Source organism: Convolutriloba macropyga, chromosome 10 (assembly GCF_964194025.1).
Source record: "Convolutriloba macropyga chromosome 10, txConMacr16.3, whole genome shotgun sequence".
In the NCBI taxonomy this organism is placed as follows: Eukaryota; Metazoa; Xenacoelomorpha; order Acoela; family Convolutidae; genus Convolutriloba; species Convolutriloba macropyga.
Window position 1 is genome coordinate 14,861,778 of NC_134477.1, and position 26,281 is coordinate 14,888,058.

Sequence of the window (26,281 nt, forward strand, 5' to 3'; positions counted from 1 at the left end):
ACTCTCAACGGAACTTGAAGTGCAATTGGCCCCCTTTTCAGTCTACAAAGTTTGTGTTAGTGGTGTTTGGGTGTGCACTTCCTGCAAATTTAATCAGAATGGACTAAAGAAACTTACTTCGTGCTGTTTTTGATGAAAAAGTCTGAATTTTGTTAAATTTTTAGCCTGAATATGTGACAAAAAATTCTATGAAAATAGCCGACAATGTATTTTGTCTTTAGACGTTAAATCAACAACATTTTCATGAAAAATTTTATTAAATTTTATCAAAATGTGCAAAATTTTAGTCAAAAATTCCGAGAAAAGGTGAATGAAATCAACGGAATTCAGTCTATTTTCTCGAAAGTTTAAACATCGATATCTCCCTGTCAAAAACGAAAAACGAAAAATTCTTTTTAATTCCATATTCTACGCTGGACAAGCTTTCTAATGATACTAGTCTCAACTCTCTACGATGAATATATCGATCGGCCAAAATTGACTGAACAAAAAAAAAAACCCAGTTGAGTATATAGTTCCTCCCCCCTCAAGAGGGGTCGGAACAATAAATTTAAAATGAAATGTTTTTGAATAGAATTATTGTTTATTTAGTGATTAAGGAGAAGTGCACTGGTATGGTGAGGAAGCAGATCATAGACACGTGCGAGGCCACATCATGCAAGGAAATCAGCAAATATGGAGGCCACAAGGTATCAATCAACTTGTCATCATCTCTATCCAACTCCTTATCCTTGTCTAAACAATGTTGGGATCTTTTCCGTTTCCTTTTCACGATGATAGGCAATATTTAATACTAAAAGAACTACACTGCTTCAAATTGTTGCACTGCATCAAACTATCAAGTTGAAATAAATGTCTAATGGAAATTATAAAATTGCGCATTGCAAACTCTATCATTATGTGACCATTTTTATAGCTGTAATGTTTCTTTTTACAGGTCCTCTGGAAAAAATTTGACCCATTTAGCTCCTTTAGTTTTCGAGATATCGCGGTTTTTAGATTTTTTCAAATTTTTTCCAAGAAAAACTTAGAAAAAAATATGAAAAAATGTTGCGATCTAAATTAAAGCGCTGCACAACTTATGGCAATGGAATAGATATAGAATAGAAACAATTGTAACTTGAAAATTTCTACTATATCAGTATAGGTATAAAAAAAACCAAAAAATTTTTTTTTCTGTTTATTCAATTTTTTATACCCTTAAATTTATTGTATACAGGGTAGGTCTTGGCTGACAGTTACTGTCCCGTTTTCTATTCTTTCTAGGTATCTTTAATTTTAAATTATTTTTCGTTTGTCGACTTTACTGGGACCCAAATTTGGGACTGAAAATTAACTATTAGAAAACGACACTTGTTTGTTCTGATTGTAAGCGTTTGTTGTAAACGCTTTGATAGTAATAATTATCAACGGGTCATTGTGCTCAAATTGTATGAGCGCGTTTGCGATCAAAAGTGAATATATTTTAAAAAAATTTCCATATTTGGCATTTGACGGTTGGAACATAATATGCAAACGCACATTAAGACTCTAAAACTCTCGTTTGAAATCACGCAATTTTTTTCTTGTGTGATGAAAAATCATACAATTTTTCGTGAGAAAAATGTCTCTTGTGTGATTTCACACGCGAAAATGTTCCTCTTATGATGAATAATTACACGATTTATGGTGTGAATGAGCGTATGCGAGGAAAATTACCAATTCAATTTTTATAGGAGAATTCTTCCCCAGGTTGAGGTCCAGCCAGACCCAAATTTTCTTCTGATCAGACTTTCCAGACCGACGTTATCTCTGATCAGACTTTCCAGACCCAAATAACCTCTGATCAGACTTTCTTTTAGTTGTTGAAAAGTTATAAAATCAATACTAAATTATAATATTTATGAATGACCCCATTAGTAAATTTTTTAAAAACTCCGCTCAATTTTGCGTCCACCATTTCGAAACTGCATGTGTTGTTATTGTAGATTCAAGCGTACATGTGCGAAGAAGACAACCTGCCCGGATGTGAGTGTGAGAAGAAGAACTTCATCTTTGATGATTCAGAGGAGGTTTGCAGATCACCGAGAGATTGTGAGTGCGAGTGGAATGGACAGTCGTACGAGCGGGGAGTTGTTATTCAACCCTTCAAAGTGCAGCATTTGTACGTATCCTTTCACCAATTCTACCTTTTTTCCGTTTATAAGAAGAAAACAAAAATTTAATTTATTATAGCATTTTATTTATTATTTATTTAATTTATTATATGGCGAGTCTGTGAGCTCAGCTAAGCTTTATGTTGTTGTTGTAGCTGTCGAACAGAGCTGCAATTCGCGGGTAAATTTGGGGCATATCGGTGCTCATTTTTAACTGGTTCCTTAGTTGCACTTGTATAATTATAAAAACAGATATATTAGTGTGACATTAAAAATGTATTGAATGCTTGCACGATTTGTATATATTTTTTTCTTTCAGGTATGTCTAACTGTTCGGTCATAACTTTAATTTTCTCGTTAACTAGTCACACTACTACACTAATACTAGCTAAGCTATATTGAGGTTCTTTCAATTTGTTATTTTATATTTTTTTTTAGGTATTTTATATTTGTTTCGTCGTCTGATGCTCATATTTCGTTTTTTTCACGCCGAAAACTCCAAAGACAAATGTTATCATGCACTTATTTCTCTTCTCTTTTGCTGCTTTTATGTGCGTGACATCATTCTTTAATCTAATTGGCGGTGAGTTAGAAGCTGAATTGAGTGATAATTTTTCTGATCATAACTGACTTATCTCACTCTAAATGACTTTCCAACATTATTGGACTATAAGCCCCTTTCGAAGTCAATATGGCAAACCCAAACAATGATTGATATTGACAATAAAGCATGGAGACCGAATTAAAGTAACTAGATTGATTTTTTCAAAAAGAAATTTTGGAAACTATTTTTTTTGTAGAATTTTTTTTTTGTGTTAAATGTACTCCATCAACTCAATGCTGTATCTGTTGCTATATATTCTACATCACGTAAGTCTATTTTGCAGCTATTTAGTCAATCTACCGGCTATTTTTTAATTTCATTATTCATGATTTGAGAAAAATTTAAAAAATTGTTGAATGCTTTCACGGTTTGTATATAATATTTTTTCTTTCAAGTATGTCTAATTTTTCGGTCAAAACTTTAATTTTATTGTTTTGAGGAACAAAATATTTACATTGAAATAGCCAAAACTTTAATACTAGCCAAATTGCCAGAAAAAAATGCACAACCATACATTTCTGGAACATTAATCTGTGAAAACTGTCGGGTTTTGGAAAAATCAAGGACAACCTGCTTTATTACTTCCCAGAGTAACTTAAATTCAAGAAGGGTTTTCAAGGGTGAATATGATCCCAATAACGAAGAGAAAATTAGTTTTTTTTATTGTAGCATCGCAGCCTATAATCAATTGGAGTCTTTTTTCCGAGTTGAAAATTAACTTTTTATAATCACTACCTCATGAAAAGTTTTAACCCGTAGCAACTAGTTAATTAAATTTACAGTCTGTGATAATAATAATTCATGAAATGGAACGAATGAAAATTGTGGTTGCTGATTTCAGTAAAAAAAGTTTTTCAATGTTTTACAGTTTTGATTCTAAGTTTCTCACTATTCTGGAATTTGTCACTATTCTTGAGTTTGGCAACAAAGGACTAAGACATTGCATAATTAGCAATCAGAATAACTGTTCCTTTGTCGCAATTTCCCACATTTTAAAACCCTTTCTACCCGTGTTATTAGTTTTGTGGAATTATAGAGGTTAATTTGACCTAATGGTCAACTTTATTTAATAGAGACGCTGGCTTTTAATGTTTTGCTTTCTCAGACACCTATGATTTTTGACTTATTATGATTTTAGGAAGTGCGAGGCTGGTGTTTGGGAAGTAATTGGTCAGTGCCCAGATCTGTCTAGGAGGGAGGGCAGAGAGTATTGTCCCGATGGATTCGTCTACAAGCAGAGTAAGCTTAATTCCCAGGGAAACCAAACTTGCAGCCTCTTGATAAGATCTTGATGAGGTCTTGATATAAGATCTTGATGAGATCTTCATATGGTCTTGATAAGATCTTGATAAGGTCTTGATATAAGATCGTGATAAGATCTTCATAATGTCTTGATAAGATCTTGATAAGGTCTTGATATAAGATCTTGATAGGATCTTCATAAAGTCTTGATAAGATTTTGATTAGGTCTTGATTTCAGATCTTCATAAGGTCTTGATAAGATCACGAAGGTTTTGATACGATTCTGATGAGATCTTAATACGATTCATGCGATAGAATCGAACATGCAAAATCCTTTGCTTAAATTTCAAGTATTTTTTTGTTTTTATAAAAATCGTATTAAAATATGTTAAGAGCTCTGATAGAAACCAAGCTCAATCAGATCTTGTTAGGTTACCAAAGTTTTGAGAAGAAAATCAAGATCTTACATCTGATGGCAGGATTTATCAAGAATAGTTTCACTAGGTTCATACTCAAAACAAATCCCAAATTCACGTTCTACAGTGGCCAAGTATAAATTACTTTTGGTATTTGTGCTTCTGCATTTCATTGTGTCCTTCTTTGATGACTTTTTGACCCTATTGTAAGCACTGAAATTTTTGAGACCCCTAAAAAGTTCAAGTCTTTCATTCTGCTATTGTCACATGAACCACATGAACAGGATATGTTAAATAGAATTGAGGAGTCAACTTGTTAGAATGTTATTTTTAATTTGGTACTAACCACTTATTTCACTTATTTTATACCTGTCCAACAATGTTCAACTTCATAACGGCATTTAAGCTGTCTGAGTTGTTTTACATGAAAGATCTTGTTCTTTTAGCGGGGGGGGGGACATCAGGAGTCAGAATATTTGAAATGGGGTCTATAGAAGACTTACATTAAATATTCGACTTCAAATTTACACGAGAAATTCCGTGGATGATCAATTCCCTGAAAAAAACGGCGAAGTGAAACGAGAATCTTCTTTCAATGAGAATTCAACGCGTAACGTTGTTCATAATGAGAGTCAATCAAATGCTCTAACCGGAATTGAGATGATATCTCATTTTCATATAAAAAGTTTGTCCAATGGCAACAAAAAAATGAGGAATTTTCTCTGACTAAGTGATTTTTTGAGTAGTGCCAGCTACTTTATTGACTAATTTGTTTGCTCGCTTTTTTGCAACTCGAAGATAAGCGTCACGTGACTGTCTTCAATTGATAAATTCAATGTGACCTAAAAATTGATTTGATCAAAATATCCAAATGAACAAAATATTGATAGTAAGTAATAATGTGACCAGATACGGTTTTTAAATAGCTGAAAATGCTGCCAAGAGGAATTAGTGGAAACTGCGGCTGTTGGATCGTTTTTCTTTGTGATCAGAGAAAAGACTTGAAAATGTTTGTTTGGGATTCTTTTTTGTTTTCTAGCGTCTATTTAGATTTATTTTTTGATAGCTGGTTTGAAAGTTTTTAACTTCTATCTTTTTTAAGTCTTAGCGTCACAAACACTACAGATATACGGGCAAAAGACTGCTAACCATCTCGGCATAAATGGTATTTGTACAAAAAAGAAGACGATGAACATACGACTTATTTCATCAAGAGACGGAAAACTCATACAAAATTTTAAAATGTCAACTGAACTTCATTAAAAAAATTGACCAGAATATCAGCACTACATTGAAAACAGTTAGTTTATTTGTTCGATTACAACTACATTCTAGGAAGTACAGATAGGTCAAATGTATAGGTTACGTGACTCTGCTTGAAGTCACTGAGAACTTCTGGCGTTTGCCGAGAACCGCGAAACAGTTTGCGATATTCAGCCAAAACTTTGGAGAAACTTCTGCAGAGTAACGTAACCTCGCTTAAAACACTCACGTGCACATTTTAAAATGCCGAAAGTCTGCAGTGCCAGAAGTTAAAATTCCAGAAGTTGCTACTTAGCCAGAAGTTAAATTTCGTTGACTTTCGTCATTTTAAAACATGCGCGTTTCGTGTTGTAAGCATGGTCAAGTGACTATGCAAAGGTAACTTCGAAATTCTGACTGAATATCTCGAATTGCTTCATGGTTCTCGATAAACGCCAGAAGTTCTCATTGACTTCAAGCGTAGCCATTACTTCGAACACGAAACCCGCGCGTTTTAAAATGATGAAAATTCCTGGAAGTCAAACTTCTGTCTAAGTATATAAGAACTGATGTCACTAGACTTTCGGCATTTAAAATGTGCGCGTGAAGGGTTTTCGGATCTTTTCCGCTAGTGCCCCCAGTAAAATATGCACCCCCATTTGTATATGTTTAAACATTATTTATGTATTTGAGTTGTTACGTATGGATACGTGTGGATAGGCGTTAATAAAATGCCACTAGAGGGGAGGTTTGAAAATTTGTATAGCATTAAGTCACTGAATATAATGTAAACATCAACCAAAAACTTCTTATTGCATTTCTTGTAATGAGCTTTATGAAGATGTCTACTACTGTACTTTTTTTTGAAAATTGTTACATTATATGGTTTTTGGTGTATGATAGGAACGCTATTTTATGAAAAATAACCTTCTCAGAAGGGAGCAAAACATTATTTTTCGGTTGGAGACTGCCTAAGTTTCGGCTATATAATCCGGGGTTTCTAGCGGGTTTTTAAAGACGTGAAGTGATTTTTTAAAGATTTTCTCTGCAAAATTTTAGTTAGCGGATGGCAATAAAATGACATATTTTTAAAAGGGACAAGGTTTCACTGCTTGGTGAGACACCACGTGACGAGGCAATACTGCATTCTCGTGTTCTGCTTGATCTCAACCAAAGTTTTTTGTTAGTGCGCGTGGCCATTGATCGAGAGGTTAGTGGTTCGAATCCCGGTTGGTTCAAACTTTTTTGCACCCATAAAGAAAAATTGATCTATGCTACAGCCCCTGAATTAAATTGGCTCGCCTGTCGTTCAAGAGCAATTCTTCCGACATTTGTCAATTTATGTTTATTTGTTCCTTTTCAGACTACAGCAAGTGTCAGGAAACGTGTGAAGACGTTCGACTTGGAAACCTGAAGACAATGGCACAGAAGAAATGCGAAGTGATTCCTTGTGGGTGCGTGTGCAAAGGCAATCGAGTCCTGGATGATGATCGAGTTAAATGCATTCCCAGAAAAGAATGTCCCTGCAAGGAGTCCGACGGTGGATTGGTCCAAGCTGGAGGAATGAAATCAAATACGTAAGTTTTTCTCTAATTGCTTAACGGTGCCGTGAATATTAGCCCAATGGAATATTAGCCGAAAAGGAGATATTAACCAATCAGATTTGAGAACGCGCAAATGTTATTGTGAGCATAACAAGTTTGGTTGTGATATTTTGTTCGGTTGTGATAGATTCATATCAAGTCACATAGGCCGCTGAGGCATGGCCGTGGCCCGCGAGGCATGACCAAATGCTTTAATTTCATGTGTAAGCGAGTTAGATAATTACGCGTCCCACTTATGTTTGCTTACTGCAATTATCTCATGCAATTAGTTCCTCTATTTTTCCTTCTTTTGACTTTTTTGGCTAATATTCACGTCGGCTAATATTCGAGACACCTTGCTTAACATTAGATATCTATGTCAAAATCTTGAGATCTATGTCAGAGATCTAGAAAGTTTTATCGTGTAAGATCTTACAAATTTCGAACAAAAGAGTTTTCTAAGATCTTGCACAATAGAAATTTTTCTTATCAGATGTTACAGGATAAAAATTAATTGTTGACTCATGACCATAACGCTTTTTTCTGAGCCCCACATTAAAATGACATTACGAAAATTGAGCCATGATTTAACATGGCAACCAACTGTAAATTGCATTCGATGTGATGAAATCTAATTACTTAAAGACTGCAAAAAACTTGTTCAGAAACTTGTTTATTTTACAAGAAAATTTTTTATATTGTGCCAATCGAAAAACCAAAAAAATCTAGCCATTATATGAAGTGAGTAGTAAGAAATAGGGGGGTCTGCTGCACACTTTTTGACACATTCGACCAAACCCATTTCGCCCAAAACTCCGCCCCTATCGGGCTATTTCTTACTACTGAAGTGAAGGAAAAAAAGGCACTCATTGCATTGGTGATTTTTCAAAAAATAATTCTGTTCAATTGAAGATAAGGTGGCATCGGGTTTATAAATATCAACTCAGGGAGAGAAATCCACTCAATCATTCTGAGTGTAATTGAGAAAACGGTGTCCCGCTTTTTCACCCCTATTCATTTAACCCCCTATCATGTAACCCCGATTTATTCACCCCTGTATCATTTAACCCCTCTATATTTTAACCCCTCTATCATTTCACCCCGATTTTAATCCTTCTATAAAATAAGAATTATTAAATTCATCATAGCAATATAATCATTTGACATTTGAAATGATAGAGGGATTAAAAGATATAGGGGTGAATAAATTGGGGTTAAATGATAGCGGGTTAAATGAATAGTGGTGAAAGAAAGTAGAACCTAGAAAACAACTTTAACAAAAAACTATTCAAAAATACTTCAATAATCTCAAAGTTCTCAAAGACTAATTTTTTTATCAATGGTGAAATTACTAACTAACTGTAACTCTTCACTAAAACGCCTGGATTAATGTAGTCACTGTAGTTATTGACTCATTTAACTTCCACCTACAATTAGTAATGTCTTTGAACAAGTTTTTTTGACCAAATTTTTTTGCTCAAATTGAAAAAGGGGAAACGATGTTCTATTGTATAAGCATTTTGGTTTCACGAAAGAAATGTCCAATATAGATCAGGTTTACTCATAGTATTATGTTCACGAAAAATCATAGGATTATTCAAACGCGCAGAATTGCAAGAAGCGCAGAACTGTGAGCCAGCTGCAACCAATGTCCTTCGATTCAGTGGGTTTCAGTATCCCAATTGCAAACCAAATAGTGTGGGTTCCACTATCCTAGTTGAAACCCCGATTGTGTGGGTTTTACTGTTTCAAATGAAAACACGATTGATATATTAAATTTATTTAATTATGAGTTTTTATTCTTACCTGATCAAAGTGGGGAGAATAGAAACATATATTTCATATCTAGAAAACTGAAATGAACTGTTGAAAATTGATTTATTAAATTGGTGATCTGCTGTTCTATAAACCCAGTCATGGTAACCAAGTTAATTGTTAATTCCATTCAATTTGAAAAAATATATTAAAACTCATTTCAGAGTGCACTTTTTACACATGCACAGAGTTTTTGACACGGAGAATCATTATCAACTACTAACTGTGTTCCCCTATTTGGGTTTTATAGAGCCTTTCATGCGAACACACGTCTTACTGCTGATTATCCAGAAGTAGGAACCTTAAGGTAGATTACATTTTTGCCCTCAAAACCCGTTGAGATTGTTGTTATCACCAGCTCTGTTTTTCTTGTTTGTCAATGACATTACTACGTTTTGATTGAGGTTGCAATGAAGAGTGAGTTATTTTTCTCCGGCGAAGCATTTGTTTTCGTGTTTTACTGTGCAGTGCACGGTGCTTTTTATTGATCAGCGGATAAATTACAATCATTCATAAAAGGATTCTGTAAATTCTTTTTAACGCGAAACTCAATGGTCACAGCAGTCAAATATCTTTGTTAGAGAATTACATAGAAAAAGATAGGATGAGAATTAACGTGAACTTTGTAAACCCATTCCATTGATAGAAAATTGGTAGAACTTTTTAATGACTGAGAAAATAATAAAAAAATTTATAAAATCAATTAAATCAATAGCATTTCTTACATAAAACATGTTATTCTATTCTCAATCAACAGCCGAAATCTACAGCATGTTGAGCTGTGTTTTTTCCATTATGAAAATTTGTCTAATAACTGCTAGATGAGGCCAGTTAATTTGAGCCAAATATGACCTATTTTGTCAACGCAAACCAAATCCCATCATATTTTTGTAGTTAACTAACGCAAAATGTACAACAGAGACACTTTTTGAGATATTATCGGGATTTGATCATTTAATTTTTCATTGAATCAGTGCTGTTTTTTAACATCTTTGGCCGATTGTGCGCTTTTAACCAACATTTTGATAGCTTGCTTTTTGTTAATTGAAAATTTTCGGTTATATACGTTGTACGCGTTTTGTTGACTTTCTATCAAAAACGCTTTAGTTCGTTTGTTACATTTTTACGGTTAATGACAAGCAGCATGTTTTCAATAATCTTTAGCTCTGTAACGTCGATTTTTAAGGATTTGACGCAATAATGTCAACATTGCAGCAAAATAACACAATGTCAAATTTAAAAATTGGGTGCGAGTTTATTCCGACTGGAGTCTATTGCCAATTTAGTAGTTTTTGCTTTTAGCCACTTTCTTTTCTTCAGCTATACATTACTGATGTCTACCGTTAAAACAACGACCTAAATATCTTTTATGTATATTTAATTGCTTTCAGGCAAAATTGGTTGCAATTATTTTAGTCCTGAGGCCTTTTTTATGCAGTTCTTCTCTTGAGTAATTTTTCATCTTGCCCTTTTGACTTTTTGTCCCAAAAACGGTATAAAAAGTAAATCCCAGAGGGCATTAACTTCTCTTAGAGCCTTACGGCTCATTAATCTCAAAGTATTCGATCAAGGGACACAGGATTCTTAGAATTTGACCCCCTCTTCTTTTAACCCCCTCCCCCCACCACCATTTAACTCCCCTACTACCACTCCACTCCTCTACCTCATTTCACCCGTAACCGTGCTCACTTAACCCTCAACCCATTCTCAACCCCCTCCGCCTTCCTCGTGCTCACATCCCATCTTATGCCGACGCTCATCAATTAAACTACAGCTACCCTTCCTAAGCCGCTGCTATCTACTGAAGAAGCCAAGCGCTCGCCAGTCTTTTGTGAGCAATTCTATTGAGTATTTTTCTGAGGTTTTCTTGTGCAGTGCATACTTTTGTGACTGAGCAGCCGAAATCTGATAATCAATCAAAGCTAAAGAGATCGTAGAGGTTCTTCTTAATAGGAAACTTAATGGTCATATGAGACAAAAAAGTTTTTGTTTAAAAGTATAAAAAAATAAATTGAGATTTTCACCGGAAGTAACTTTCACGTTCGATACTTGATATTTAAATTGAAAAAGTTTTAAAACTCGTTCTTTTGATCGAAAAAATTGATTGAAGCGGCTTTTTTGACTGAGAAAAAAATGAAATTCATTATGCTTTCAAAATGAAAATGATGAAATGAAATGTTTTGGACGTTTTCCTGAAAAGAAGATATTATCAAGATATTTGATCCCCTGTACCACCTTATATAACCAAGGAAAACATCTGAAAATGTATTTATTTTATTGCTTACATTGAAAGTTGTTGGGGGGGGGGGGGGGGTGTTTTACTTCTATTTGTTTTGAAGGGAAAGATGTAGTATGTTTGATTTATAATATTACAACATGTAACTTTAACCTTGGGGTTATTCGAATTTACATGTTTGAGATTTAAAAAAATTTTCAGTGGCTGCAAAAAGTGCGAGTGTAAGAGAGGTCGTTGGAAGTGTGACATCAAGGGCTGTCCAAACAGCTGTCGTGCCTGGGGTGATCCTCATTACTACACCTTGGACTCAAAAAGATTTGACTTCCAGGGTGACTGCAAGTACACGTTGATGAATGTGGGAGATAGAAGTACACCAGACGAGAATGGCGATCCATTCCAATTCCTTCACATCAATGTAAGTCTGCAGAATAATGTTACTTTCCGCATTGAATACCCCCATACAATTTCTCTTGTAATAATGCATGGTCATATACGGTTCGCGCTGACCGCATCAAGTGCTAAAATGATTCCCATTAATCGTACAATGTCATTCCCACAATATTACACGTCATGCATAATTCACCGTAAAGCGCATAGTCATAGCATGCTTTCCGTTAATTGTACAAGGATTACACAAAAATCATGTACAATCAGAACAGATGAAATTTTATTTAATCCTATATCACTAATATTTAATCAAACCGACTGCTAAATATTTATCAAAGAAGACACTAAAAAACTAAAAAGTATTCCCTTGAAATATAAAACGGCAGTACCTTCTTTCTGGATCGGATCACTGTAAGCACGCAATTTAGCTGCAATTTTTGTTCATTGTTTGGTCAAATTTTTATTAAGTAACTGTTCTGGGCATTCTAATGTACTGTCACTATTTTATTCTGATTTTCTGTGATTTTATGTACTTTTATGGCCTCAAATTTTCAATAAAATCAAGGCCTCTATTTCAAGGCAATAAAAATAATCCATTTCTGTTAATCTCTTCGTAATATTGGTCGACCAAAACTGACTTAAAAACAAAAAACAGGCTCGATTAAAGTTGCGAAACCTCAATTAGACCGGTGAGATGAAATTAAATTTGAAGCACGAGACATTAGTGATCACAAGGAAAATAACAGATTTTTTGTTGTTCTTGTTTGTTTCACTTTACGAAGGTTATTTCAGGCCGAAAACCAACCTTGTGGATCTCGTGGGGCAACCTGTGAAAAGAGCATCGAGATCATATTTGGTGAAAACAACATCAAATTGTCAAGAGACAGACGACCTCTTGTTGACGGAGTTCCTCTCGCTACAGTCAGCAAACGATTCCGGATAATAGGCGAGAGGTTAGTGAACTAGATCTTTACAAAAGACCCCTACGACCTTCAAATCGTAATAGCAAGCAGGAGATGTTAGTGAACTAGATCTTTGAAAAAGACCCCTACGACCTTCAAATCGTAATAGCAAGCAGGAGAGGGTAGTGAACTAGATCTTTAAAAAAGACCCCTACGACCTTCAAATCGTAATAGAAAACTTGTGAGGTTAGTGAATTAGATTTGTTTTTTTTTCTCTTGAACAATTTTTAATGAATCAGAACGAATAGTAATATAATGAGTTATCTCACTTATGATAAAAAAGACCCCTAAGACCTTCGTACCTTCGTATCGTAACAGCAGATAGCAGTAGCTTCCAACCTTCAGGATTGTTAATTGCATTTGACAGGCGATCAAAAATTTTTTGTCTGTCAATTGTCCGTTCGTAATAAAATACTATTTGAAATTGCTCATTTTGTAGATCAAAATTTTTCACTAAGTATAATTTTATTTCGTCCCAGTTTGGTTGTTATCTTTTCAATCTAGACCAGGGTAACAAAAACCTGCTCGGTCTCTGCAACCAAGGTTTGCCTGGCCCATGCCTGTCTTAGGACTGGAAACGCCACGCTGTGCTGGGTTTGATCTTGAAATGAATAATCCAAAATGTTTTTTAAAGGTATGCTGATTCCCTGGACAAATACTTCTTCAAGGTGACACTGACAAATGACAGAGTGGTCGATGTTCACTTGGAGTTTGGAGATTTCCACGTTTTCGTCAACTGGGACGGAAGTTAGTCTACTAGTCTACCCCCCCCCCCTCCCCCTCCCACCCAAAAAAATGACAGTTGACGGATAGTTATGACAGTTTATGACAATGATTGACTGCTAATGTCAAATTAAAAAATTTTTGGCAAATTATTTTATTTTGATATTTTTCCAAGCAATTTTTTCACAAACAACATTGTATGAGAACTCATAAAGTCACCAGCGTCCTTGGTATGGTTACGTGAACAGTTTCTAATTTCATAATTTTCTTTCGAAACTCTTGTGACTACATCCGTCTTTGAAAAGTTTATGGTCCTTGTATGATTGCCAAGAAAGCTGTATAAGAGCAAAGGGGGTTTTGATCGCTGTGGGTTTTAGGAACACGGTCTATGATTTCGATTGACCCTAAATTCAAAGACAACACACCTGAAAGCCGGTATCAATACAGAGGTCTATGTGGTAACTACAACGGAATCAAGGATGATGATTTTATCATGCTCAACAACATCCCCACTGATGACGTCACAACTTTCGCTGAGTCTTGGAACATTGGATGTCAGAATCCAGCACCGATTGAACCCCCTGAGGACCCGATCCCTGCTGAAGATGTTGGTTCTATTTTGTTATCATTTTTTGTGATATTGCAAATTATTGTACATTGCATCAAGATTATTTAAACTGTAAATTCCAAATATAATTAGTCCAATAAGAATATCCAGAGGTTGAAGTGTTAGTCTTTTAAAATCGAACTTTGACCTTTGAAAAGTTCGATATAGCTTTGCACCAGTATGCGAATAACTATACAGTGATGCAGCCAATTGTTTCGTATTTCCTTAGCTCCCATTGTTTTTCAAGATTCTCCAACAAAATCTCACATTTTTCAAACAGTATTAAATTTTATAGTTGTTCTTTTTATTGTTTCGTTGTCTGAAGCCCATTTTTGTTTATTTTTTTTTCACGCTTAATCCTCAAACGGGCTCTTTTGTTCCCCAGCTCATGTCGATCTTGATCTATTTTACGTGTGTGTCATTTGCTACACTAATTAGCACTGAATTTTAATCGAATTGTATGATAAGTTTATTTTTCATGATAAATTACGCCCCTCGCGATGTAATATTGACTTATCAGTCTAAGCTAATTTTATGAATTTTGAAACAATCGAATCCAATTCAATGATGATCAGGCTATGCTATGAAAGCTATTTTTTAACGAGGGTAATGATTTTTTTTTCAATTTCATAAATACACTTTTAATATTTTTTTAGTTATTTCAGTTCATCAAACAAAATTCCGTATTTATTGTTGACAGGTTATCAGAGCAAGCCTATGTATTTTGCAGCTGTTTCGGCGGTTTAATCGCTTTTTTAATATAGGCATTTAATTATTATAAAAGTTCAATTTGGCTCATTAAATTTTTTTCTCATGACACCCTGGTCAATAGTACACTATAAGATACTCTTAAGATCAAATTGGGGTAGTGGAATACTTGAAGTACTAGAAGCCACACTGAGACCATTGAACAACAGCAATAAAAAATCACTATAAAAATTTACATTTATTTGACTGAATAATATTATATTGTATCTGCTTTAGCAACACCCCGAGCGTGTGCCCTGGGCCGAGAACCAATGCCACGCTTTCATAGAAAGACCGATTTTCGCAGATTGTCACATGGAGATGACGAAAGAAGCTATCAAAAACAACTTCCTTCTTCCTTGTATTGATGACAGTATTCTCTGCGACACTGGAGGTATAAATCGGATCCCTTGAAACACGCACGTGCAAGTTCTAAAGTAACACATCCGTGTTCAGTGACCGATTCAACAATGCCACATTTTCTTATATGCAATGACAATTTCAACCTTGCATGTTCGTGTCTCCAGCAATGTTACGTGACTCTGATCAAGTGTGTGCGTCTTGCTGTAATTGAAGGGTATTTGACGGCTGCTAATAGAAGCTGCAATAAGTTAAACAGATTTTTAATTAAAATATGACTTCTCGATATTTTAAAAAAAAGAAGTTTCTTTTTTGGTCAGTTTCTTTTACTATCTTTTTGAAATTACAGATTTACGAAGCTATTGTGGCTTTTTATGGCAATTTGTCTGCTATGTTTGTGAACATTTTTTCGTTTTAGAGATTTCTGACGGTTTCGGAATTTTTGGAATTTTCTCAGGCGTTTCAACTTGAATGTTGTTTTTGAAGTCTTTCTCTTTAATTACAACTATTACATTTGTATTTATTTTTTTAAATTTTTTTGGATATTTCTTTAAAAATTTTGTTGTCTTTTTACTTAGTTCAACAAAACGCTCTCCTTGGCTGTTTGTAAAGGCATTGGTGAGTCTTTTACATTAGTGAATCTTATTACAGTCTTTCAAGAATTTGGCAAGTTTTAGAGTTCTTGTTTTTTTTTGTTTTTCATGTCTGACCTCTAATGTTGAATAATGAGAGGGCTATTCGGTTCTCTAAGAAGGAAAGTTTAGGTGAACTTCTAGAGCGTTTTTAGTCAATAGGTTGTTTTGCCTCAACTTGTTGTTCTTTTTGTTTTGTTATAATTAAATATCGAAACCACATGTACTATTTATTGGCTTTCTAAAGAGACATAAATGAATTTGTGCGTTGGTTTCAAACAATACTCCATGGTGTTTTTAGCTTCGACACCATGTCTTTTAAGTTTGATATGTTTCTATGTTTGCCTTTTTGTTAATATTTTGTGAAATAATCAATAAGTCTTATCTTGAAGTTGTCTGTCTTCAAAAATATATTTTTTGTTTATTGAAATTTGCTTCCTTTTTTTCAACTTGTACTCTGTTTACATGTTCTCGGTTTGTTCTCAGCTGTTTTCCAGTGCAAACAGTTGAAAGTTTTTTGCTCATCAAAATTATTAATTCAGTTCCTTTTTAAAAAGTGAACTTTTGAGATTTGTTGGTATTTGTTTGATAGTTTTTTCAGTGGACTTTCTCTTGTACTCAATAATAACTGTTCGCATCAAATTTCTCATGCAGTTTTCAGGGTTTTTTTAGCTGAAGTTACTCAGTAAAACTATATATACTTTCAGAAAATTGGAGAATTTTTTTAAAATCTTGCCTTCATTTATTGGTAGTCAGTTGGCGTTATTTTTGTCACCTTTTCGCTAACTGCAATTAAGAAACGATGTTTGCAATTTTGAATTACTAAATATTATGAAATTTTTGTTGAATACATCACTTCAAATTGTTGTTGGGTTTTAGTATACGGTTGTTTGTTTTTGGCCTCATACTTTTCGCGCATTAATTCGGGAACTCTGACCGTATCTTTCCTATTCATTTTCCTTATTTTACCACGTTTTTCTACTGCTGATTTTGTTTTTAAAGTCGGATCATGCGAAAAGAAGTCAAAGATAGACTTCTTTGCTACATCCCAACACTCTGCTGTTGATTTTTTGTTAATGATAGCTTTTGATTGATAAATTTTTGAACGCACTTCAGAAATCTAATTTGAAATTATAAAATCTAAATGAATTAAATAGGGTTAATTAGATAATCCTAAAGCTTTGTTTCTGTAAGACCTTAGTGTTTAGAGTTTGGTTTGAGATCGGGTAGAAGTTGAACACAGAAGTTTATATTTGTTGTTTGACAAAACTAATTGCTTATATGACCAAATCTGTTTTTTTTTCTGCTCGAGAAATTGTATTTTTTCCTACATTTGAAATGTGTTATTTTGTGCAGTTTTTGTTGTTTCTAGTGACAGTGACATTAACCTCACTGATGTATTCGACTGATTTTTTCGAGAGTTCCAAAAGTTTTGAATAACTGAGCATGATCTACGATTATATATTTTTGACTTTTTCCTATCTCTGCTTGATTTGGTAAGTATACAAGCAAATAATGTGGCTGATTGGAACATTATGTGCAAACGCAAAATACCGAGCCTACATAATTTTAAAAAAAAACACGCGAAGAACGCTTCCATAAACTGCGGAAATTAGTCACAAAAAATTGCATTCAACTTTTGCAATTTATTTAAGTATTAACCGCTCTTACGTAAAAATCAAATTTGCGATTAACCCCAAAAGATTTGTTTTCTTGTTCGGAATTTGGCCCAATTCAGGTAATATTCACAGGCCTCAAAATCACTAGTTTTGCAATTCTACACCGGCGCTGCGTTTATATGCTTCACTAGGGTGCTATTTAAAAGGAATCAAATTACTGTTGTGATATTTTCAGGCGACTGTGAGTGTCAATGTGAACAGTTTGAGAGTATTGTGGATATGTGTGAGGCTGTAACTGGCAAACAGATCGACTGGAGGGATTCTGACACTTGCCGTTAGTTTACTTCTTTACTCCCTTTGACCACAGATAAACTCATAAACGCTCTTTAATTTCTACCATTCATTTCTTGATTTGGGTTCATTTTTGGGTTTGTGACAACTAAAACAAATTTGACAAATGAATGTTTTGGACAATGGAAACTTACATGGATTGAAGAAGAAAATTGGGAAACGAGAAAACAAACAGAAATCGCAAAATTAATTTAAGTTATTTCTTAAACTAATTTTGTTTTTTTTTTTTTACGATTAAAGTTATGTTTGTAATGAATTATATGGGCGCCCCCAACAAAATTTGATAAGCTTTAAACGCTTGGGATGAAATTCAATATAACAAAATATGTTTAAATAGAAAGCTCATGTGATCAGTGATTTTTTTTGGTTTCGTGTAGATACGTTTATTAACTCATCGTAATCTTAATTTCCAAATCAATAATAAAAAATTGTTGGTTGAAGCAATGTCTATGGGTGACGCAGCTACTCTAGAGGAGGGGCTTGCATAATGTTGTACATATTTTGAACAATTTTACATATAATGTAAAAATTATTTTTGTACATATTTTTACTGTAAAACTCAAATTAACTATCTGCGAAAGTTAATTGTTCCGACCCCTCTTGAGGGGGAGGAACTATATACTCAAATGGGTTTTTTTGTTCAGTCAATTTTCGCCGATCGATATATTCATTGTAGAGAGCTGAGACTGGTATCAATAGAAAGCTCGTCCAACATAGAATATGGAATCAAAAAGATTTTTTTAATTTTCGTTTTCTACAGGGAGTTATCGAGGTTTAAACTTCTGAGAAAAGTAGAGTGAATTCACGTTGTTAAAAAATTTTTGTTAAAATTTTTAAGAATAGTGTCGTCGCTTTCTTTTTTAAAGACAAAAAAGCATGGTTCAGTATTCTGATTTAATTTTTTTGGTCAAAAAGTCAAAAACTCTGGATATATATTTCAAAATTCAGCCTTTTTCATCAAAAACATCACGAAATAAGCTACTTTAGTCTACTTTGATTAAATTTGCCGGCCGTACACCCCCAAACAAAACTAATACAATCTTTGTAGACTTAGAAGGGGACTATTCCTACTTCAACTTCCACCGAGAGTGCTCTGTAAATAAAACTTTGCCGTTTTTTGCTAACTTTACTCGTTGATTATCAAAAATGCAGAATGTATTTTTGAGTTTTCAACTAACAAATTCTCTATATCTACAACATTCGAAAAATCAATTGTTCCAAACGAACATTAAGCATTAGCAGGGCTAGTTTTGGGCCAACCTTGGACTGTTACAATCCAAAAAGAAGTCGGATTGTAATCAGTCGGTCTTTTTTTTGAAAAAAGATTTTTTTTTAATAATAAAGAACAAAACATATCAAATCAAAGCTCAGGAGTGATAGGTGCGATTGGCTTCCTAAGAAGCTCCAAGCTAATGCACTTAGTTTTTTACTTGAACGTTTTTTAACGTTTCGACTTTTAAAATTAATTGATTTTTAAATAAGAAATGGTTTAATGAACTTTTCCTCTTTTTTTTCTTAATTTGGTCAACTTGTAGCTTAGTGTCAGCAAAGAAAAAATGCTTCTTCATTCTATTGATTTTAAAAAATTAGATTCGATTGCGGTTTAAGCCGAAAGTTATTGTTTTCTGGCTTTGACACTACTAAGTTTCAGATTATTTTTTTGTTTTTAGATATTTCCCAGTTTTTCACGTTTTCTAGTTACATTATCACACAATCGACTTTTCTCATATCACATTATTAGCGCTCAAAATAAAACACAAGTGAACATATTAAAATTCTTAAAGATATAGATTATCGTTTTAACGGCCTCGACAATTCTTTCTTGAAGAAATTAATTGAATTTTTTAATTTTGTCTTTGACTGTCATTTTTACTTTGTCTTTTCGGTGGTATGAAATTACCTGTATAGTGATAGGTTTCACTGGCTTTTCATGGAATAATAGATGAGCCGATTTTTTGATATAAGTAGTTAGCTGATGGCTTCCATAATTTTGAAAACAATCGTTTTCCAAAACTAAGGAAAAAAACTATTTAACATCGCAAGTTTGTTCTTTTTATTTTTCTTTTTGTTAGCTAATCTCGTTAATTACAGGTCAAGAATGACATTATGGGTGTCAGGGAAAGGTGTCAAAAGAGATTGATGTCCCAAAATCCATTTTTTAAAAGAATGCGTTATGACCTTACTGAATTCGACACCGGTTTTTCACAAAAAAAAAATTAAATTAATTTGATTTTTGTCAGTTTTAACGTTCATTTTGTAGACGCAAGACACATTCTGGATAATTGCAGGTCTCAAAAGCTTCCTTTAGTTGACTAAATGACCCTATTTAAAAATTTCATTTTGTAATTATTGTCTTTCTTCATGACTTTGTTTATAATTTTGTTTCGAAAAAAATTCAAAATTATTACATACTTTTGCCCTTTTCTTTTTAAGTCTACTTGTTACCTAGTCTCACTAATAAATGGCCACAAACAACATTATCAGTGTATGGAGAAGGCGCAATCGAATATATTTTAAGGGCCAAAATATGGCTTGACCATTTTGACAGCGTTTTCGGGCAAGTTTCAATTGAATTTTTGTTGTTTTTTTTTTGTTGTTCTTTTTAGCCGCTTAAAAAAATAAATAAAGACAGGTCATAATGCCCTTCTATACAAGTACTGGAAATCGTTAATCTTTGGGATATTTTACTTGATTTCTAATGGTTTTCATGACTTTGAAGTTAATTGTTTTAAAAAAATAAGCGAATTTTTTTACTTAAACTTTTTTTGTTCTTTTTTGTGTAATTGTTACCAAACCTTTTTATGGACTGGTCCATATCTTTTTTGGTGATTCATAAGTTTTTTTAGTTATAGGTTTATTCGACGGTATTTTGACTTTGTTATTAAATTTTGTTTTTCAAAACGGACATAAAGTTTTTGATGTAATTAATGTTTGTTGTTGTTGTTGTTGTTTGATTTTGCTATTCATCTTGACTCGTTTTCTTAATATTGGCATATCACAGCAATCTAATGCTTCATTTTTTAGTCCTTTGAGTTATTTGCTTTGGAGGCTATCTTATCGTTCATACACAGTTTTTTTGAAAAATACTTGAGCTTTTTGGGATTCCCAAAAAATAATTTTTGTGTTTTTCTATCTGTTCCTCATTTGGTAGACAATTATGCCAAAATTGTGGATGGGCGGGGTTGGAACCTTATGTGCCATCGCACATTACCGAGCCGCCTTGTTTAAGTTTTACAGTAAAAGTGTGTGTAAAAAATTTTTACAACATGTATAATTGTGCAAAATGTGTACAAAAAATAATTATATGCAAGCTCCTTCTTTAGTGTTGCTGCCTTACCCATATAGACATTACTGGCTCGTCTGAAAATTAAGTTTCAGTTTTCAAAACCATTTATTGTTTTTTGCAGCCATTATGTGCAAGGGTAACACAGAGTTCCGACTGTGTGGCTCTCGAAACAGACCCACATGCAGAAACAGGAATGAAGTGGTCACGACACCAGCTGAGGTTGACACAGTGGTCTACCCCAGCGACTGTATCGAGGGATGTTTCTGTAAAGAGGGATACATCTACGATGAATGTTAGTATTCACACTACAAAAAGTTCAGGTGTGTTCCAGGTATGGTTCAGTTGAGACAAATCTACCTGAAGTGTTCAGGTAAATTCAGGTGTTTTTTTTTCAGGTAAATTTACCTGAACTTTTTTTAGAGTGTGATAAACATTTTTGGTACACTCTCGGTAATTGCAACTATTTTTATAGTGCTCTACAATATTAGCCAACGAGCTAATCTTATTAATTTTATTGCTTATCGAATGTCTTTAACTTACAAAGTGCCATTTTTTACCTCAATATTTTTAGATCTTGCTAGATAAGCGTCCGGATTCCGTATCTTGATAGATTAATGTTACTTGCAACAATCTTAAAAGATCTGACAAGTTAAGCGTTAATTGCAAGATGTTAAGAAAACATTTGGAGCTTGACTGGTAGTAATCATAAAAAGAACATCTACGGTTTTATAAAGATGCAAGATTTTCTTAGTACGATCTTGCAGTATCATCTTGATTGCTGAGAATCTTATATGATATTTTAATACATATTAAGAACCATATATGGTCTTTGAATCAATACTAGGAGCCATATACGACTTAGTATGATTACTGAGATTTTTTCTTACCTCCTTGCACCTTTTCTCAAATTCGCTTCAAATATCTTGAAATTGATTTGTTCAAAAAATGAAAGTTTTTGCAAAAATATGTAATCAATTTCAAGTTCTCCAAGCTGAATTACATATCTAGTTGCATTGCTCACAGATTTATAACTCACTTTTTATCAATCGAAAATGGAAAAATCTTTTTTTTTGTGAAAGCTTTTTTTCCGTGCTGTTATCAAAAACAACTTAATTTGGGTGGGGGTTATCGTTCGAATGTGCTAATAAAAAATGTTGTTTGTTATTTTGATTTAGATTAAATATATTAGTTTCCTTTGATTGCAAGTGTTTTGTATGATTGTAATTTGTGTTCTGAGGCTCGTGTCGAAAATCACTTCCGTTCGTTTTCGACAAAAGAAGTCTGTCAGTGCAAAAGAAGTCATGTCAGTGACACGTGCTGCATTTCGTTGTGAACAAAACTTTTGAATAATTTGTACCAAAACAGTTTATATGAATAGATCAAAACAATAAAAATTCCTATACTGATGATTAAATGTTGTTTGTGATGAGTGATGTTGATGCTTTTAGTCGATGGAGAGTGCAAGAAGGCAGATGACTGTTCTTGCTACGAGATGCTCTCTGATGACGAGGCTGAGAACTTCTTCAGAAATGGCGCCAAATTCATCCATGACTGCATGATATAGTAAGCATACTATTCACATGTAAACAATAGTTTGATTGTTTTCTGATTTTTCAAAAATAATCGATAATGACTTTTGAGGTGTGGATTGCGTTAAAATTTCATATATGCTTAATGTTTCATAAAAAATATATCTTTTAAGTCTTAAGTCAAAATATATCTTGTAAGTCTTAATATATCTTGTAAGTTAAAAAAATATCTTAAGTCAAAAAATTGTCCGAGAAGTTGTGTTACAGATACTTAAAACCTCAGAAGATTCCATAAATGATACTTGCTGCAATTTAAGGACATATGAGTGATACATTTTTTTCGTTCATCTTGCCTATGAGTTGAATTAAGATTTAAGAAGAGATAAAATAAGAGTATGATTTGAATTCTTCATGTTCAACATGGCTTTGAACTCCCGTGATAACCCTCTTCTTGTGGTGTGTCTAAGTGCTTCTTGTAGTATAACATAATAACACTTATTTTCAGTTTTCCCAATTACCCCCTTTCCCTATCAATTATTTCTTCTATTCCAGTGACTGTGTGAACGGAACTGTGAACAGGACTAGCATCCCCGGCTGCAACATCGAGTGTGACGATGAACACTTCTTCTGCAGGAACTGGGATCTCCAAATCTGTGCTCCGAAGGGTGCCAGGTGCAATGGTATCTGTGACTACCCCATGGGCTGCTGCGATGAATGGAACTGCGGTGAGTTTAATTGAATTTTTGATGACAAATTAGAGTCAACAAAAACTGTTAAAATTTCGATCAAACTATAGTCTTAAACTTTGTTAGAATTATTAGAGAGAAAGTTTAGCTTACGAGATTAATAAGACAAGGGCAAATTGATTCGATTCACAAAATTTATATAAAAGAATCGTCAATAAATGGTGCTAAGAATCAATATTCGGTTCCAACTGATGAATCTAGATAACTATTATTAGAGTGAGATTATTTGATGTAAAAATAACAGTTAATGAAAACTGTTGCAAGACATACATTATATATCACTTGCAATTATATCATCAAAGACTCACGACAAGCTAGATTCAAGCTCATTTACTGCAAGCCCTTCAAGAGTTAAAATGCTTTCAAAATTCATGAATTGCTGATTAAAAAACAAAAAAAACATCTTATCACAAGTTTTTTTTTTACCAATTTTCTATTTTTATTAATCTGTTTATTGGTGTGTATTTTTTCTGAAATTCTTTGTCATTCAGAGTTAATTCAGAATCGAATTCTTTGTTTTCCTCTGATTCATAGAAATTCGGAGAAAATGATTCTGAATTTTGCTCTGATTCGGCGATTTTCAGAATTCTCATGGAATCTATTCTGAAGTTGTTCTGAATCAGTACTGAGGAGTTGATGTAACTCTGAAAATGATCCGAATCAGTTCTGATGCTTACTGAAGGCACTGGCCACTACTTTGATGGTTTTAAGTTTTTGCACACAATTTTTTTTCAATTGAAGTCGGGTGATACAAATTTTAAATGAAGGATGATTTTGATAACAGTAAATTGATTATTACTGGGTGTAAATTTTTTTAACCCGTTGCAAGTGGATATAGGTTTTTATCATATTTTGATGAAAAAAATGAATTTAAACCGAAAAAAGGTTTACGACTTAATTTGGGAAAGACGTGATGCCGTAATGCAACAGTTGTAGTTAAATATTGTTTATTTGTTGTTATTGTTGCAGAGATTGAGGTGGAGGAGTGTGAGGGTGAGTTCAAGTGTGACATGGGAAAGACCTGCTACTCCAATGATCAGAAGTGTGATGGAGTCATGGATTGTGATGACTACTCTGATGAGGTATCGATTGCCATGCTTTAACATTTATGTGAAAGATATCTTGTTTCAACTTTCGTGTTTGACCTCTGTTTTTAATCTTTTATATAATGGTAGCTTTAAAAAGTTTCATATGGCTAGTCGCTCTTCTAATAAGGTACACAAACTATTATCACTTATCAACGCAGAAAAGCATTATTTTGTTCACTCTGGTGTGTGTGTTTGTGGGGGGGGGGGGGTGGAGGTGGTTGGAGGGGTTTGGTTATGTAAACAACGTTATTAATACAAAAGCACCTCATTTTGTTCACATATGCTTCGGAAAACAATTATTTATTTTTTTTTCACAAGGAATAAAATAAACAGGTCAAAACAATCAAAAATAAATTTGAACAATTCGAAACTATTCTGCCCGTTTTTTTAATAGGAGTTCTGTGACTGCACATGTGGAGATAGAGAGGAACTTTGTCCCCAGGGAGACAGGACTGTGAATGGACGACCAGAGTGTATCTGTTACAACATTGACTACGAACACTGCGACAATAAGTGCGACTGCTTCGACTGCTCTGATGAGAAGTAAGTTGTCGCCCACCTGAGAAATTTTTCTTTTCAGCTTTTTTTTTTCATTTTTCGAATAAATCTTTTTCTTTCAAATTTAGTATTAATTGTCCTATCGCACTATTCGATCAGAGCATTTACTGAAAGGGTCTTAGTTTTTAAGGAATTGTATAATCTGATTGAGCAAAATACCTTTCTATCGGCTGCCATTTTCCTCAAAATATATATTCCCTCATTATCAAAAAGAGGGGAGCTACAATTTTGATTCTATCTATGCAGCTGAACGTTATGCAACATTTTTCTTCAAGGCAGAACAGACGTTGACATTCTTCGTTCTTTTATTCTTTTTAAATGTTCGGCAATATAAACTTTTCAAAAATAATAATTCAGTTTTATAATGTTTTTATTTGCATTTTTCTTCGTCGCAATTACAGACAGGTCTGTTTTCGTTTGGTGAGTTTAAACTAAAAAGAGGTCCTATTTATGTTAAAATGGGGCCGAAAAATTAATTTTGTGTTTTCTGAGTAAAGCTCAGGGTTTTTCTTGCTCCCAAAATGTTTTCGTAAGTTTTTAATTAATTCTTCAGTTTTACCAGCCTTTGTTGTAATTTTTGTACTCTTATGATTGATTCCCAAAATTCAAAGGACTTTTTTGTCTGCTTAGATATTTCGGTAAATTTGGAATAATTGTTTGTTTTATTGGACGAGCACTAATATCAGGATTAGTTTTAGTCTTGTTGTGGAATTTTACAATTCAAAAAATATTCGGATTGTAATGGGGCGGGGATTAAAAAAAATGTTTCCGCTTTTTTGTTTTTATCTGAATTAGGGACCAGAATCATTTTAAACCACAGGTCAATTAATGACGACCCAATTAATGATCATATGTACCAGCAATAGAAGGCCAATGAGCACGCATTAGAAATTCAGCGAAAAGCTTATGCATTTTTCGGCTTCAAAACGGTGTTTGCGTTAAAATTTTCGAGAAATTTTCAGTTGAGCCGATTTTGGTTATTTTGTAGTCTTTTGACTTAGCTTCAGTATTGACCAATATGCAGTAAAAAAATGACCATTATACTGTGCTTTAGTTGAAAGCATACGGTTGTTATTACCTATGATTTAAAAAAATGTTTTCAAAAAAGTTAAAAATTATTGTTTTTTTTTCTAATTCGCCATTTTTGTCCCATCTCTGTCACCTGAGTAAAGCTTTTTTATTAGAAGTAACCGAGGTCAAATTCTCTTTCAGGTGAGCTCACAAGCACATTTTAAAATGCTGAAAATTCTAGGTGCCGGAAGTTAAAATGTCAAAATTTTCTGCATACTTAGCCAGAAGTTTGACTTACGTGAACTTTCGTCATTTTAAAACGTGTAGGTTTCGTTTTTTAAGCAAAATTACGTGACTCTGCAGAAGTCAATTCAAAATTCTAACTGAATACCTCGAATCGCT

General features: G+C 33.6%; 1 protein-coding gene across 1 annotated transcript in view; it reads left to right on the forward strand.

The window, feature by feature from the left end:
• The window catches only part of LOC142348706 (uncharacterized), a 148,440-nt gene that overhangs the window by 71,181 nt on the left and 50,978 nt on the right, over positions 1-26,281 (forward strand). Inside the window, exons 20-34 of the mRNA XM_075400159.1 lie at positions 592-689; positions 1,968-2,143; positions 3,878-3,978; positions 7,003-7,216; positions 11,475-11,688; positions 12,453-12,613; positions 13,257-13,369; positions 13,723-13,952; positions 14,937-15,093; positions 17,546-17,644; positions 21,069-21,239; positions 22,396-22,510; positions 23,029-23,201; positions 24,192-24,304; positions 24,705-24,853. Coding sequence (XP_075256274.1) covers positions 592-689; positions 1,968-2,143; positions 3,878-3,978; positions 7,003-7,216; positions 11,475-11,688; positions 12,453-12,613; positions 13,257-13,369; positions 13,723-13,952; positions 14,937-15,093; positions 17,546-17,644; positions 21,069-21,239; positions 22,396-22,510; positions 23,029-23,201; positions 24,192-24,304; positions 24,705-24,853 — 2,284 coding nt within the window. The remainder of the gene's footprint in view (positions 1-591; positions 690-1,967; positions 2,144-3,877; positions 3,979-7,002; positions 7,217-11,474; positions 11,689-12,452; positions 12,614-13,256; positions 13,370-13,722; positions 13,953-14,936; positions 15,094-17,545; positions 17,645-21,068; positions 21,240-22,395; positions 22,511-23,028; positions 23,202-24,191; positions 24,305-24,704; positions 24,854-26,281) is intronic.